At 45.5% G+C, this 17,465-nt stretch overlaps 1 protein-coding gene across 2 annotated transcripts; it reads left to right on the plus strand.

Moving 5' to 3' along the window:
• The first annotated feature begins 233 nt into the window (after positions 1–233).
• Positions 234–16,443, plus strand: LOC117205541 (zinc transporter ZIP11). Of its 2 annotated transcripts, none has more exons than XM_033444047.1 (6): positions 234–524; positions 2,027–2,408; positions 3,248–3,399; positions 3,504–3,589; positions 12,581–12,838; positions 14,589–16,443. In XM_033444047.1, exons 1-6 carry the CDS (start codon positions 417–419, stop codon positions 14,665–14,667), a joined length of 1,065 nt encoding a protein of 354 aa, XP_033299938.1. In that variant the 5' UTR covers positions 234–416; the 3' UTR covers positions 14,668–16,443. The 2 variants fall into 2 exon arrangements, with proteins under 2 accessions (XP_033299938.1, XP_033299948.1); XM_033444057.1 differs by having other exon boundaries at positions 236–524; positions 2,027–2,276.
• Positions 16,444–17,465: the final 1,022 nt, after the last annotated feature.

Here is a 17,465-nt window from a genome sequence, read left to right on the forward strand (position 1 = left end):
TATATACAAGCAACCCCATTTGTACGTAAGGGCGAATAATGACAAAAGCGTGTTCGCCATACAGTGGTTACATATGTTCGTCCGGTTTCGTATCAATGTGTTCTGTGTACCCTACTCGGAAATCATAATTGATAAGTACAGGAACGAACTCGTCGTACAGCAAGTAGACGCGAATACGCGTTGGTAGTAGTGGACTAGCAATAGCAGCGCCGATATTCAGCAGTGATAGTAACTGTAATGAAGTATCAGTGGCAGCCACTGTGATAGTGTTAGTGGCGATGGTGGTGGCTGAGATAAGTGCGGGGGACTGAATGCATATCAACGGAATTTGTGTCCCACGAAACAGTTTCTCGTGGTTCACATTGCAGAGGATGTGCTGTGCGATCTAAGGTGTCGAGGATTAGACGATTGGTACAATGTTAAAGGAATATTCGCCAATCGTACAGGCGCTCCTAGGAACGTTATTTACGTGGGCTCTCACCGCAGCGGGTGCCGCACTTGTTATCGTAATTAGAGGAAAACAAGTAAGCTTTATTCCTTTCTTTTCTTCTCCAATCGAATATTTTTGAATTTACCTACGTTTCGTCAAGTATTTATTACTGCATTAATCAAAATATTATATACGTTCGACTCTAACCTAATTTGCAAAGTATAAACTAACCTTTATCGTACACTCTTCGCGGGAATTTTTCCATTTTGAAAACGTTAGAATTACACTTACCACCTTGAAAATGTTTCACATCCTAGTTTAAAGAAACATGATATTTACGATATTCCAAGCTTTGTTATCATCTTACAAATTTCTTATTATAATTTAGTGCAATACATTAGCGGAATAAAATAAATTTCGTTATCGGAAATGGTTAACGTAAAATCGATTAGCTTCTTTTGCGAACGAGTCAGGGAAAAAATGTACTACGTAAAAGGTGCAATTAATTTCGATGTTATTATCAGTTAACGTTTTTTTAATTTTTCTCCTCAGTTAAACTTTGTTTTAGGGCATCCTAAATCTCTTATCTATTTCTGTGTCTTTCAATGGTATTTGACTAGTAGAATCCAAAAAATGTCAGTTTTAAGTTTAGGAAATCATGGAATCAAAAGTTATAGATCTGTAAAAGTACGTGTTTTATAGCTTGTTTCGTTACAGATGTTCAACAAATTCGCGCGAACCTGGTAGATAGCAGTGTTACCGACCGCTTTCCGCCTGGATTTATCTGATCCAACCCAATATCGATATGAATTGCCGAACCTGAAATTTGGCCATCATGTGCATCTATTTACAGATAGTGATTTGACTCGTTAAACTGAAACGGATAGTCTATGAATAAAGCTAATATGGCGTTGAAATAAGCTGTGAAATGTTGGTGCATGTTCGCAGACGCATAACTTTTAATCTCATGATTCCCTAAATTTAGAACTGGCGTTCTTGGACCTTACCAGTCAAATATTATCGAAGGACACGGAAATAAACCAAAAATTTAGATCAAGAACGAAGTTTAGTCTGATTCTTAGCGGTTACTATATTAGCTATATCAGCCTCCTCTAATTAGAAAATTTGTGAAGTAAATTTTTTATATGGAAATGACGTAAGATCGGCTAATTTCGTTTACGAACTAGTCAAAGAAAAGCAAAGAAAAGCGAAGAAAATATACTACGCAATATAAAATTTCAACGTTATCTAGTTAACGTTTGCATCTTTTTTCATTTCTTTTTAAGAAATTGCTACTAATTTAAAACTTTATCTGATAAGATTAGATGTATACAAACTGAACAACGTATGAACAAAATTTCTATTTACGAAAGAGAAGGTATCGCTTGGTTCTACAACATAAAGAAATATCGAACGATATTTTAGAAGCGTGATAAACAAGTAACATTTTACGATAATAAGTTTATTACCGTATAATTATTTTAACAGTATCACAATATGTTTGATTGTCGACGCCTATTTGAAATTCTACATACACGTAAATTAAGAGATAAGAGAGCAGAACGATACTAAATGATGGAACGCGTTTAATTACAGCGTAAATTATTGGACATCAGCCTGGGATTCGCAGGCGGCGTGATGATAGCGGCAAGTTACTGGTCGCTACTGGCACCTGCTATTGAAATGGCGACAAAGAGCAAATTGTACGGAGCGGAAGGCGAATTCGCGTTCGTACCAATAGGAGTTGGATTTCTCATAGGCGCGGCTTTCGTTTATGGGACGGACGCGTTGATATCTTCCCTTGGCATTCAGTCCCCCAATGTGCTTTTAGCTATGCAGTCAGTCGGTACGAAACAAAGACGCAAGATCCTTGAAAAACTAAAGAGTGACGAGGATTTAGACGATTATGATCCGTATAACGACGTACAGATATTTGGTGGAAAAATGTATACTCAAATTGAGTCAACCACCATCGATGGTATCACATTTTTTTCCTGTAATATGTATCCAATTCTTTCTGTAGGCTTGGAAAATGGGATCAGTTCACTCTACACTCTGTATATTATTATTATGTCTGTGTGTCGAAATGTAAATGTTCACTCGCCCCTCTTTGCTTCCTCGTACAATAAGCGATTAACTCGTTCAGAAACAAACAAATTTTCAAATATATCAATTCTGTGAGAAAAAGCTTACGACGTTACTTACTTGTCTTTCGTTTAATTAATGTACCGCTGTTTCTTTCTGAACAGTGCATAATTTTTTGTTGTACCTATCGTACGTAATATCTTGTATTGCGTAGTTAGTCGTTAGTTAGAATGTTCGTCAGTGTTAATGCTTTTTGCATTTAAACAAGATGTGCAAAGTAACGTTTGCATGAAAGCATTTTCAATGCAACAAGTGGAACTTGCAAAAACGCGACCGATAAAATATGAATAGAACGTCTGGTTATTGAAATGTGAATTACTCTGACATATTATCCACGCTTTGAAAGTACAAAGTACTTTTGCTAGAAAGGTAAAAATAGCAAAATATGCATCAATTTTTGTCGTTCGTGTTGAAGAAAGTTCCGCTACTTGTAAAACTGATCTTATTAATCCTGCCTGCGGATCTAAACTATAATACACAAGAGGTGCAAAAAAAATGGAATAGAAAATACCGGGTGTTAATGATAAGCTTTACTGTGCTTTAATTCGAAAAAAAAACGAGAAAAGAAGAAGAAAGATTATGTTTACACAGGGGCTCATATACACATATATAAACAATTTAAATCACTTCCAACGAATGTTATAGTATATCATCGATTGTCGCATTTTCCAGGTTTCTACGAGCAAAATACCCGAAGACGACAAATTGCAAATGTAAATAGACCGGCAGAACAAGAAGAAACAGGCACAATTTACGAGGATCCTAACAACGAGTGTAAAAACAATCAATGGAGAAGAGTTTTGCTGCTGGTCGTTGCCATTACGGTACGCAAAGTCTTCGAGATTTTCTTTAAATGCACCCATGACGTAAAATTACAAATAAAATGTGACGAACTTAGAGCTCGAGATTAATTTTTGCAATGTATTAGGTGCACAATATTCCAGAAGGTCTTGCAGTTGGAGTTGGATTCGCTGCAGTTGGTAATAGTGCATCAGCAACTTTTGAAAATGCAAGGTAAGCGACATTTCTGCATCTCTGTATGTAAGGACTACCAATATGGGAGTCTAACAGTCTTCTAACAATATGCACGACGCTTCAAAATTCCGAACATCACGAAGCGCTATGGAAAACTATTTTCATAGGCAGCGATAGATTCTCGGAATCTAATCTAGCGTAAACTATGTAGACAGTGGCCGTGTAGTCCAGAAGCCTGTCTCGAAGAAGAGGGGATATGTAAAAGGAAATAAGTACGTTTTTTAACCTTCTTTTCCAAGATTTAAGATTTAATCGGCAATATCTATTTTAATATCTTTATCTGATATTCTGGCCTAAATAATTTAACTCGCATTAATCATATAACTAACAAGTTTCTCACAATAGGACCGAACGATTATTATTCTTAGAGATTCGCCATTGTATGTAGAGCGATATTTCAAATAGATTCTAATGCGTCTAAAGTAAAGTTCACTTAAACCAATCGCGCCTATCAGATTCATTACGGATCATCATCGTTAAGTAGTTAAGAGAATTGTTCAGAGGGGAGAAGTCTTCGGTTACGTTAAAAATCAGTATCTACGTTTATTTGAAAATCTACCATAGTTGTCTGAATAGATCTAATTCAACGTTCGTACGGTAAAAGAGGAAAACTTTATCGAACGATATTCTCCTTTTCTGTTCGCGCGTTTAAAAGTAATCTCGTTCGTTTGATGCATCGATAAAGGCGGAAAGCACGAATACTCGTGTAATTCGAGCAAGTGTCGCTACTGTAGAAATATCATAGCTCAAGTTGAAACGACTCGGTCGATTCTAGATGGCTGCGATTGAGAAGGAAGTTGAGGAATTCGTCGATAGATGGTAACACCATTGAAGTCGAGCGGATGGAAGTTACGAGCGCGTGCTAGGAGGTCCCCATGAATGAGTTCTATGGTGGTCGGTCGCGAGTGCCAGCCGCAGGCAAAGTTTATTGGCAGCAGTGGGTGCCTGTTGCGCGGGGGAAGGGCACGTGTGGCCCTGGAATTCAACGAGCCCTAGGCGCCGCGCATTCCATTCCATACCCCGTTCCCCGCTTCCTCGTCCCTCTACCACGACTTGTCCCGAACTCGCTCTCCTTACCGCCTTACGCCTTACGCCTTTGACTTTGGAAACAACTCAGCCTACTGCGATGACGTGTACAACTACATCGACCGGTATGACGTTGATTTCATTTCTACAAAAGCCGCCCGGGCAACGTAAACTTTATTTATAGAAAATGTTAACGATATCGCATGCTCCCATATCGTCGACCTTCCTCTTATTCTCTTCTTTCTTTTCTCTTATTTCTTTCGTCCTCCTTTTCCAAAGATAGCCCGTTAATTCGCCCAACATCTTGTTACAGATTCGTTCTTTCCAATTCTTTCCAATCTCGAATCCGCTCGACGAGCTTTAAGGCAATTCGCAGTAACGAACTTTGTAATCAAATACGAGGATCAATAGGGGAAAAGCAACGTTTATCATTGTCACTGTAAGAACGTGCACGTGAATCGACACGTGCACGCAAATGACTACTTCCGATTCCGCTGCCCAAGGATCCAGCGCTCGACGATCGTCCGCCTATTTTCAGTCGCGAGCTTGCAGCTTTTCTGCAACGTAGTCAGCCTGGAAATGGATGGAGAACGTTTCACCTTCGTATTGGCAACCAAAATTTTCACGCTTATTAGCCAGAGCACCTGGATAACCCGAGCGTGTTCTTTCCGTACGCTAACTATAGATAGACAGCTTTGTTTCCGCAGCTTGACGAAACTTTCAATTTTTTGTTTCTGTAACTAAAAAGATAAGTACGTTTGTACGTGCTCCTCTTTGAAGGCAACTTTTCGCAGATACAATTACAATGGCGAAACTTGTTCTCCGGATACGTAGTTATTACGTAATTTAGTTAATACATAAACGTTTTCACGAGGGATCCAGCTATTGTGCTTCTTATACCGGTATCCTTTTATTATTTAAGCGTACTCTGATCAAAGGCTATAATTTAAGATTCGAAGATATGTTCTTCGCACAATTTTGTTGTGAAAATGTAAATCGATGCAACAACGTGTAAGGATAATGAGCGTTTAGAGTAGTTGCGCGATATGCGAAAAGCATAAAAGGTTGATAAAGAAAAATAGCTGTCAACGTAAGTGTTCGAACGTATTTAAGATGTTAAGAGAATTTCATTACGGTACTACCAAACTCGAAATCGCGTCATAGCCGAATCACGCTGCGTTCGAACGCTATTGGATATCTGAGCGGAGATTACGAGCGTCCGTAGGTCATTAAGCATCCGTAGAATGAATGGACCGGATCGATGTTTTCCTCTCTGTCGCGCGATAATTGAGAAATACAGAGAGACAGTTCTCTTTTTTCCTTTCTGATACAGCGTGAACGCTTTACCGAAGAAAGGCTAGCGGAATGGCGACTCTCGCCAACAAATTTCCGAGGAGACTTTGAATTTCAATGCTTACTGGAAAATATTACCGCCGAAGCTTCTTTTTTTTTCATCTTGTAACGAAGCCGGTAAGAGAGAGACGGAGAGAAATAAGAAGGTAAGCGAACGAGCGAGGGCGCACGATAAGCGGTGCGACATAAACGCGGTATCGCGCTAGTTTCCCGGTTATGAATGAATCGTCGTCTCGGTTCGAAAGATGACCCCGGCCGATATATCGGCGTCGTGCGTATCGCCACGTACTGGTTCGTGCCGTGCGTATATTCTTATCGGTACCGCGGGTCTTCGCCGTCCGACGACTATCTTCTTTCAGGGAATGTTCACCGGGAAAAAAATTTTTCCATTAAAAATAGATACACACGTCGATGGAATCGGGGTAAAGAAGGGAACGACGAGGAACGAGCAAGGATCGTCGCGCGTTGGGAAAATCGCTCAGCCTTGAGCGGTTATCGAGCCAGCATGCCCTTTTGTAGCCGAACTCGTCGGTTACGAGCAACATTCCATTCTCACGACGATCGCGAACCTGCAGGCTACTGGTGTCGAGCTTTATTTTCGAGAGGTTAATCGGTACAAATGTCTCATATTCGGTACATAGAGAAGTTGCACCGCTAAGCGTTCGAGTAAGCGACATGGGGAAAAAATTGTCGAGGCAAGAGATCGTTGGCAGATCGTGTCCCGGTCAAGGAAAACATCGTCGTCCGTAAGCCGCGATAGAAACGAGGCTTTACGCAACAGATCCGTTTACGTTATCGATCGATCGGTCGCGACATGTCCTTCCCAAGGAAAGGTAATTCATTCGCGAGACCGAGGCAAAACGTTGGTCGAGAGTTGCGTTCGAGGCGGCGAAAGAATCATGAATGAAAGGTTCGGCGGTGGTTGATTGGTAGCGCGTGGCCGTTCACGTCGGTATCCGCAGTGCGTTGGAATAGTGAAGAGTGAAGAGCAAGCGGACAGGACAAATAGAGCGAGAAAAAGAGAAAAGGATGCTGGAAGAGCGGGCAGCCGATAGGAGCGACGATATTTGCACTCGTAAAACGCTCAAGGAGATCCGGTACTGAGTCACCTTCTGTACCGAGATACCTTCGCGGTATGCGAATTTTTCGCGGAATCTCGCTTGTCCTTATCTCGTTTCGCCATTGAAATTCGTCACTGAATCGTCGTTAGCGTCTATTCTCGTGACTCGTTCCTTCGTGACGCGATCTGCCCCGTTGCGTGCCATAAAAATATCTAGAAATAGACGACCATCGAACATCTTCTGATTCGCGAAAAAGGCGCTCGCGTTCTCGTTCGGCTTCGTCTCGTTCTCGATCGAGAAGAACGCTGTTTCAGATCGGAGAGGCTAAATCGACGTTCTCGCCATTCTCTGCGGAAGATTTGGTCACGTGATCGCGTATCTCGTTCGATATATCTTCTCTGTTTCCGTTTACCTTCGTAGATCGTAGAAGAAAACGGGAAAGAAGGAAATGGAATGGGCGAGCGAAAAAGAGAGAAATAGCGCGCATAAAAACGAAGGAACTACGGAGTGGCGGGTTGGCATGGTACGTAGATGAGGTGTTGCTATGTTAAACACGGCGCCAGACAAAGCTGCCGACGAAACCACCTCATTTCAGTGCTATCCTCCTGTCTGTCTTATTATATACCGACCGACCGACCGACCGACCGACCGACCAGTGCTCACCGCACCGCGGCCCCTCTCTGTCCTCGTGTCTCTACTTTTCTCTTTTTACTTGCCCGCTCTCTTCTCTCTACCATTTTACCCTTTCTCTCCGTGGCTCTAGCTTTGCTGTCCTCTTTCGGCTCGAACATCCTCTCTGGCTATCTACGCCTTCTTCTTTTCTCGTCCTTCATCTCCAAGTTGTAGTATCGTATACCATAACTATAAACGCGATAGTCCGTAACTCGTTTCGTCATTGCTGAAACTGTATTTTCTGTTAGAAAAAAAAAAAAAAAAAAAACGAGGAATGTCGATCGTCCACGAAGAGAGTAATAGAGGCCAAGTTGGTGAACGAATAACGTCCGACTTAACGACGTTTTCTCAATTTCTTACTCGATATTTTCTAAAGATGCGATTATTAGATTTAGCAACACGACACAGCCTCGACAGTTTTCTTCGATCGTTGTACTTTGCACACGGTGCTTATCACACGCGGAAAACTCGTTCTGACGTGTGCTAAAATCAAAGGAAGTCGGTTACGATATAGTACTTCCCGTTTAGCTTCGGTGGATGGTGCATAGTATTACGAATGCACGTGCGCAGCGATAGACACGCCAACCGTATCTCGGAACCTTCTTCGCGACGAGAACCGCCTTCCGTTATCAACGGAAGACGAGCATTCCTTCGCATTGATTTCCATCCCGTCGTTAGACTGCCGGACACCGTTTCTCCTTTTTGTCTGTTCGTCGCCTACATTTTCTACGCGCGAGATGCCTCGAGTGCAGCCGTTCACGGCCAAAACCTTCTGAGAATTCGACTCGCGAGACACACTCCGTAAGTTAGCGGACACGCCGATACTTTTCTCCTTTCTTTTTCTTATTATCTAGCTCGAAAGGTCTTGGTACGACGGGACGTATCGGAGAAATAGAAGCTTTCGATATCGGAAGATATTATCAAAAATGAGAAGAAAAGAAGAAAAGAGAAAGAAAGAAAGAAAGAGACAGTGGAAGAAAACGGGCGATCAAACAAGCTATCGGAAAGCGCATTTGTCATCGCGACTTCCTCCTGCTCTTTCTTCTTTCGGCGGACACGTCTATCTCTCGCTTCTGCTCGGTGTCTCGGTTAATTCGTTTCTCTTTCTCTGGCATCGGGCGATGCACCGGCGCGCACGGTGCAGCGACTTTGCAATGCTTGGAATGCAGCGGCATTACGCATGCGCACCGCGTACCTTACTCGGAACAGACGAACAGCCGGATCCGTTATGTCCCTCGACGACGACCTCGGGACGATCGTCTGTCCGGACTATTCGACGAACTAGCGTCTTCTTGCCGATCGAACGACCGCCATCGAGACGGCTACTCGCTGTTGCGTCCGCGATCAACTGTACACGCAATGGAGGCTATTTCTTCCTTGTGCGCTGCGTGGCTCGCAAGGAACATCTGCCGTCGGAATCTCGCGATCCAGCGACCGTTCCCAATTCGGCAAAAGCCACCTTACCCCTTGGAATGCGCGCCAATTATTTCACGGCGAATTCGTTCTAAACTTTTACGACGTGGTCGTAGTCGTAAGAAAGAGCTTCCTTCCCTCGTATCGTCTTAACGCGCGGGTAACTACGACCGGTTACCGTTTCGGCTAGAAAAGGCTGTGTCGCAAGGAAGGGTGACGAGGGTTGAGAATGGGAGAAAAAGAGAAGGAAACGGAGGAACAGGTTCGCGAGAATCGGCAAACGCGTTTCTGTTTGACATTAAGAGGCGCGCAACGATGCCGGAGGTAGCAGAGAAGAGCGGGGTTGATCTTGGTCTTATGATTTTATGGTGTTAAGCCGTGGCCGGTGGCCTCGGGACTCGCAGCCGAGAAGAGCCGGAGAACTCGCCTTGGCGTTGGTGGAATGCGGGACGGGCAAATCGCGGTCGGCCCGCTTGCGCCTCGTTCCCATGCATTCCTTACTCCCTCTCTCGTTCCTCCTTCGTCTCTGCTTCTCTTTCTTTCTCTTCCCTTACCCCTGCTCCTCCTCTCTCGCCCCTTTTTGTCTTGCTCGCTCCTTAGTTTTCTCATACAAGCGCGTTTATACGTCTACGCTCGTCCCTCGCGTTGCTCCTCTCCCCTCGTCTCTCTTCTTAACGCGCGTCGTACGGTGTATGAACATAAGCGCACACCTAAGGACTCGCGCATAACACGTAACACCGGCTTCTCCCCCTTTTCCTATCTTACGATGTTTCAAGACCCTCTCCGGGTCTCTAGTCCTATGCTCCTTCTATCTCTATTCACATCTTGTAGGCTCGCCAATCGCGCGGTCAATCCCTCCAACGGAGATTCCTCGTGATTCCTTCGGGATCGTTCCTTCTCCTTCGATTTCCTCCTTCTGCCGGTCGCTCGTTCGTTCCACGCTTCCTTTTTGGAAGTGCAGCCTCGGCCGGCGAAAAACGGCTCGTTATCGTATCGCGGCGACGACGAAATTTCGCTGCCAGCGACGCTACTTTCCACCGTGAGATCGATAAAACGCAACCCGATCGTTGTTTACGAGGCACGAGCACGCTGTTCGATCGTAGCGCTCTTTAGCTCTGATTTCTCGTTTCGCGATGAGAAAGAAAGTCAGACGAGAGAACAATTTGCCAGTGTTTCGGTCGTTTAAACCGAGGACGAGCGTTGCCGCCTAAAGACAGTCACGGTTGCTTATGGAATGCAAAATGGCGACCGGTGATGCGTCCAACGAAACTACTCCGGTCGCCATTTTGGTACACATTGACGAAGCTACACCGCCTCGATGATCCGTTAAGTTCTTCGATATCTACGACGTCACCGGTTCAACGTATTTATTTTCCATCGCCTCGAAGCTAATTTTTATGGCTGCCGCCCGTAGAACCGGCGCTCGATCGAATACGCACGTCTAACGGTAACTCCGCTACGAGTTTGACCATGACAATCAAAACACCGGTGTGCTACCTTTTTTCGCCTTTTAATAGATACCAGTTTGGCGAGATCTATACCGTTTCTGCTCGGAGAAATCTCCGATTCGCGGCTCGAGACAGCGCGACGCCCTCGCGCGTAATTCCCCGGGCGATGGAATACCTCCGTTTCTAATTTGAAAGGCGAACCTTAGCCGCGTGATCTCTCTAGCGCGCGACAACGCGGACAAATTTATGAATGAGCCTGTCTCTCTCTCTCTCTCTCTCTCTCCTCTCTCTGTCTCTCTCTCTCTCTCTCCTCTCTCCCTTTACGTCTATTTCACGAATCGCGCAAAAGCAGACGGCTAATTGGATACCAACGCGATGGACACTTTCCGATTTAGAAAGTAGCGACAGTTGGGAACAAGGGAGAAGAGTTACTTCATCCACTCGTAAAGGATGATGAAGACACTCGGACGTTGTTTCTTAAGTAAATTTGATTATCGCGTAGGGTGAGGCGACCTTCTCGTATCGTAACAAAATAGGACAACGGGGACAAGATGAATTTGAAAAACGGAAGAATCCGAACTCCGCTGGATTGGGCAGCGAGAAGCGCTAGAACGACGCTGGCCGGGGTCTAGCTGTCTGGTGATGGGGTAGACGAATCGGGAAATCACGGCGCTGACCGTGGATATCAGAAAGAAGAAGTCAGGAAGGAAAAGAAACCTGGCTGTAGGAGGGCGCGGTTCGAAGGAGCGAGAGAAAAGAGGCGAAGCAGCACAGGAACGATGGAGAGAGGGACAGAGTGGAAGAACGAGAGAAAGAGAGAAACGTAAGAAGGTGAAGCCAAGAGTGGTGTGGTAGGGGACGATCATTCTTGGAACTCGGGTGACCTCCCCTGATGCAACTGGCGAACAGCCGGACCCGACGGGTTAACTGTACAACCACTTATGTACGTCGATGCTGTAGGAACGCGACGGCGATGCCGTCCTATGAAATAACGTGCTACACGCCGCGGCATGACATACCATACCATGTGCTCGGCATGTACGAGAGAGCACGGTGATCATGCATCGGAAGGAGGAGCTTGGTTCGCGTCATTCATTCACCTGCTCGACCATCTCTGCTATTCTCTATCGATCGACCGCTTGTCTATTGTCGCTTGAAAATTCTAATCGTCGACCTATCGGCAATTCATCCGCCCGTCCATAGTCTCCTCGACCGGTCAAGAACCGAACATTGCAAAGTTTTTCCATCGTCATTGATTTCTTCTTACCAACGCGATAATCACTTTGGCTTTCTGTCGTCTATTCGTCTTTTCGATTTTTCGTTTTACTCAACTTGTTTCGTGAACTGTGCTTTCGTATTCGAATATTCTGGCTAATATCCGGCGATTTCTTCGTGCCGTTCTCTCTCCCTTGCTTGTCGTTCCATCGAATTGCCGTGGTACGTGCGACCGCCGAGATCGATCGACTTGGAAATTTCCAAACAGTAGGCGATCGTAATTGGCTCGTACACTCAGCGCGTAACTCGTTCTCTTACTTTTGTTCTTCTATTCTCGCCCTTCGGCACGCTTCAGGATCTACTCGTAATGTAACAGCGATCTACAAATTTACAAGAAGGAAAAGGCGGACACGTAACGTGTCCTATCTACGTAACGTCTATGTGGAGATTCGAGAGTGAACGATCAGTTTGCCATGCATAGGACAAGAGAGTGGAAGGTTCGTCGTAGAAGCAGCTCGCATCACTCGAACCGAGCAAATGGAAAAATCTAGAGAATGTCGAAGTCGTCGACCAGTTTCAAGAACTCACCGGGATCGGATGAGGCGGTGCAAGTTGACTCGCGACAAAGTCACCTTGTCTCCTCACCTTTATCCTTATCGTTCGATCGCGATACGCGCTTCTCGCTAAACCAGACACGCTTATTTTTCCTGTCACATCGGCGTTGCTTAGGAGAACGCGTTCAACCTACTACCACTCGATCGCGTTGTACGTTTTTATTACAGAAACCTTGCAATCGGAATCGGTATCCAGAATTTTCCCGAGGGACTGGCGGTGGCTCTGCCCCTTCAAGCGGCTGGAATTAGTACGTTGAAGAGTTTCTGGTACGGACAACTCTCAGGGATGGTAGAACCTCTGGCCGGCGTCCTTGGCGCAGCCGGAGTGACGTTCGCTGAACCCGCGCTACCTTATGCGCTTGCCTTCGCAGCCGGTGCAATGATCTATGTCGTGATCGACGATATCGTTCCGGAAGCGCATCAGAGGTTGGTACAATTTTTATTACATTTGCATAGAAATTGGGAATAAGAGCGTAGAAATCTCTCTTTCTCTCTTCTGAAACTGCTATTGTTGTTGCGGTGGTCGTTGTACGAAGAAAAAGTAAAGAGGATACGGTCGTACAGGTCTAGAAAGATAGAGGCGCATGTACGGCGCATGTTCGAGAACGATTACGGTACAATGGCGCGTGACGGCAGTAGCGTAGTTAGCGCAGCGTCGGCAAAACGGACGTGGCGAATTTCTTTCCCAGGCTCGACTGCCTAGCTGAAGACGCATTGTCATTATAATTGGCTCCTTTTGTATTTCGCGTGCGATCTAACCGCTCTGGCCGACGAGACGGTACCGTACGGACGCGCTTTCCTCCTGAGATAGTGGAGCCAAGTTCGCTCCCTCGGGAACCCTCCAGGCTCCGACAAACACAAAAGTGACAAACCCCTCTGTAAACCGTTGTTTGACCTCCGACAGGCGAGAAGCTCGTTTCTCGTACGCGTTGCACCGCGTGTGATCATTTCCAAAAGGCCGAAGGAAGTGAAAGAGGGGAAACAGAGAGAGAGAGAGAGAGAGAGAGAGAGATTACAATGCTCGCTTTGCTTTCTGGTTTAGCAGGACAGCAGAGTTTCTCGCGAAAGGTAAACGCGCTCCCTGTAAGATCGAACGATATCGAAAAAAGAAGCGCGAAAGAATAAGGACGAGGAGAAAGTTTGCGAGATCCGAGAATCGATTAGTTTTCGTAGCGACGCACACGCGTGCGCAAGAACCAGCTCTAAAAACGAAAGACAAGAAACACGGCTCTGCTATGTAGAAGCTATCGAAAGAATTCGGACTTGTCACGTATCTCGGGAATTAATTTTTCTTCGACTCACGGGTTTCTCAACTGATACGGAGCTAGCCGGATTCTTGGAACGGTCGGTCCTCGGTGATCGTTTGCATGATTGTCTGTTCGGTGAAAAGGAATGCCTCGTTTCGGGCCCGTAGCCTCGCAGCTAACGGCAATCGTCTACTTTTTTTGAAAGCAGCCTGTGGTTCGAAAGATACGCGCCATGCTGTCGATGATACTTGGCGGAGAGATCTCGATCGATATTTGTCGCGTCGAATCGCGTCGAATCGCGTCGAATCGCGTCGAATCGCGTCGAATCGCGTCGTTTGTCCACCGACCGCGAACCGTAATGGCTAATAAAAATACAAATTTCTGAGGCACACCGAAAGGAGGTATTTACCGCGCGGATATGATTGATATGGTAGAACGCCCACCGAAACACAACGGCACATTTCACCGGCCGTTAAAATTGATGGCCGTGTATAATTTACGAAATCAACAAGCCGTGACGTGCAATACCGGCTACGAGCGTGTGTGTTTTGTGTGTACTTAATCCCTACTTATATCGCGAAAACCCTTTTATTTCTCGCTATCCTGCTATTTTTTCTTCCCGTTCTTCGTTTCCATCTCCGCACCTCGATCGTCTTCGAACGTTCACTCGGATTCCTATTTTTCGTACCACTCTCCTCTTTCTACCGCCATTTTTCGTCATCAGCGTCGAACAGATCGTCCGAGCGTCCAAGTCCTCCTCCAGTTCCTTTCCATCGATCCTCGTTCGTTCAGATATCCAGTTTTACGTTCACGTTCCTCTGCATCCATCCTTGGATATGAAAGAGAGAGAGAGAGAAAGAGCGTATTGGTGTGTCTTAATCAGTTTGCATCTTTAAGAAGAAAACGTATTTCTTGCTTTCTGATTACAGTGGAAACGGTAAACTCGCCAGCTGGGCCGCGATCGTTGGCTTTTTGGTAATGATGTCTCTGGACGTTGGATTAGGCTAGGATCGTGCGATAAAAGACATTTGCAGAAATCGATGCGCGTCTAGGTTTATAGATACGTTCGATAGAGTCGTTGTTCCTTTGGGAAGCTCGTTTCGATCTTTAAAGCCAATTTTCTCTAAAAATCGCAACGAACTTTCCGAGCAACTCGATATCAAACGCGAGAAATTCCTAATAATTTCTGTCTCGCGGCATTCCGTCGAATTTCACGGTCGAATTTCACGGTCGAATTTCACGGTCGAGTGTGGAGATCGAAGCGGAGTTAACGCGGCGCGTTAACCGCTAACGATCTCGAAGTTCCGACAATTCGATCGGGCTTTCTTCTCGTTGAACGAGATGCCAAGTTCGATCGTATACCGCCTCAAAATTATCCGAGTGTGTCTTCCATGAATCTAGTCTTTGTTGATCCGATATAGAAGTCAATTAGATCAATCAGGCGACGACCTCCGGTTACGCTTTACAACATTCTACGCCGTGTTCGTTGCGACCAAAGGAAACGAGTAGAAGATCGTTTGCCCTTGTTCGCGATTTAAAAACCGGCTCTGTCTACTTCTCACCCTCTTATTCTCTTATCCTTAATCTATATATTATTTATCGTCTCGGTTAATGGGAAATTTCGATTCAGTATTGCGAAGATACTGCAATGACCGATCGAAAGATAAGAAAAATCTTGTGATAGCCAATTTCGTTTAGAAATATAGTCGCAAAGAATCGGTGCGACTCCCCTTGCTTTCTTACGCAACATTTTACGTAGCTTTCTTTCAAATGAATTCTCTCACGAATAATACGAATGTGGCAATTTCAAAGTGTCTTTCGCACGACACGTACGCAATCGTTCGCTGCACGCTAGATAAATGCACGCACATTTATTACGCTGTATCCAGGACGTATCTTGTCCAATCGGTTCGTCGTTCGCGATCGATCCGAAAACTTAAACGGTTAAACGTGCGATAAACTCGCACGTGCTGCAGTATCTTGTTTTTTAGATAAGTAAGTTTACAACTGCCATCTTGCCATTGTAAAATATTTTCTATTTCCCATCCCAAGCATACCGATATTTATCGTAATGAATTTTACGATGCTTCGAACAGTACGTATGTAATTTTATCCATTCACTATAATAATAATAATAATAATAATGTATAGTACCTACCGTTAACGGAACGCCCGTTTCGTTTCACGCTCGGCGCTGGATCACTACTTATAAGACAAAAATACTATTTTTTCGTATATAACAGATCGATACATAGACGTAAGAAATTCGCGCGTTACTTGTACACGGAGAAGCTCGAGGCACGTGTGATCGATCGAATCGTCATGCACACTGGACGAATCGATACTTTTCACGTGTATATCGTGGTAGTGCGGTTTCTCAGGTTCCTACGTCCGCGTACGATCCTCGTAGTTGCAGTTTCGTCGACGATCTCGAGCCAAACGTTGTTCGTAAGAGACAGAAACAGAGCGCGAGAAAGAGAGAGGAAAGAAATCGATCGTCGCATGCTTTGTATCGAACCAGTGCATGTAAAGTGCGATGTCAGTCGTCTTTACGACGAAAGTGGTGCTTTGGAAACTTTCTGCAAATTATAAACCGACAAAGTAGCTATATCGGTATTAAGTATCCTAGGTTTTGTATCCAGTGGGAAGGCTTTCGGGACAGAAGCGTCGTTCGATCGTAAAATAAAAATGTGCGACTGGAATCTTTCTCTATACTGGTACGAGTAAATTGTTTGTATCAAGAGCAATAAAACAGAGTACGAATTACGGCCGTTAGACGGAATATCGGCAGGATATTTTTACTGTTCCTCGTCCTGGTCCGCAACGTAATGGCGCAAAGTGTGCCCGGCATTTCGCTGCTCGTTTAACATATCCTGTTGTTTCACCGTTCGATCCTTAACGCGTTGACCCCTTAGAGGCGAAATTTTCTTACTACGGTATCGACTGACGCGATCTCGTTTCACACGGAGTCGTGTATCCCGATAGATCTCGCAATCAGCGAGATTGAAACGATTCTAACGACGTTGCAGTGTCTCTGACAGATGGGACAGACGTGTCCCATTAGCCTCGAAAGGGTTAATCGTCAGAAAGGGAAACGAAATTGGATCGTTGCGCAGTTGTAGCCGGCGCGTTCGCGGCGGAGGAAGAGCTGCGTGACGTGCACGGAGCCGTGCATCGACGGAAGGTTAGTCCGGCGAGTTAGCCAAGCTGTTCGTGAGGTAAGATTCGGTGAAACGAGCGTACAGTATCGGCGCAGTCGACGCAATCCTCGTCTCGCGTCTCCCGTCTCACCGAAGAGTTGCATAACCCAAAGAGAGTCGAGGCATGAATGGAGCCGAGCGACGAGGACGGCTGCACCACTCGGTTGCCCGGTGCAACGAGTCGACCCGTGGCTGGTGGGGATGCCAGCCGAGAGGGACGCATCGGTATTCAAGAAAGAGCACGACGGAAAAGAGCGAATCGGAGCGAGAGAACGAATCATACGGCGTACAGAAATGACGCAGTGCTCGACAGAATTCTGCCTACGAGGAAGACAAAGCCCGACAGGCGATCCGCGCCAAGAGCGACGAAGAAGACACGAGAAAGCAGCCTGGCTCGCGAGCGTTTCCCCGCGTAACAGAGACGCGCGAGAGTTTACTTCCTCGACGTCCGACGAAGATGAACGCGACTCGCATCCAGCGTGCGCATGAAACAAGGACGAGACGCGTCGGGACAAAGGGAGGATGCTGTTAGAGAAAAATATAGACGTATTCCTGCGGTAAGGAAGAATGAGAGAGGAAAAATCGTTGGAAGGTCAAAGAGCTGGG

This window comes from Bombus bifarius, unplaced genomic scaffold, assembly GCF_011952205.1.
Source record: "Bombus bifarius isolate JDL3187 unplaced genomic scaffold, Bbif_JDL3187 scf7180000007966, whole genome shotgun sequence".
NCBI classification, from domain to species: Eukaryota; Metazoa; Arthropoda; class Insecta; order Hymenoptera; family Apidae; genus Bombus; species Bombus bifarius.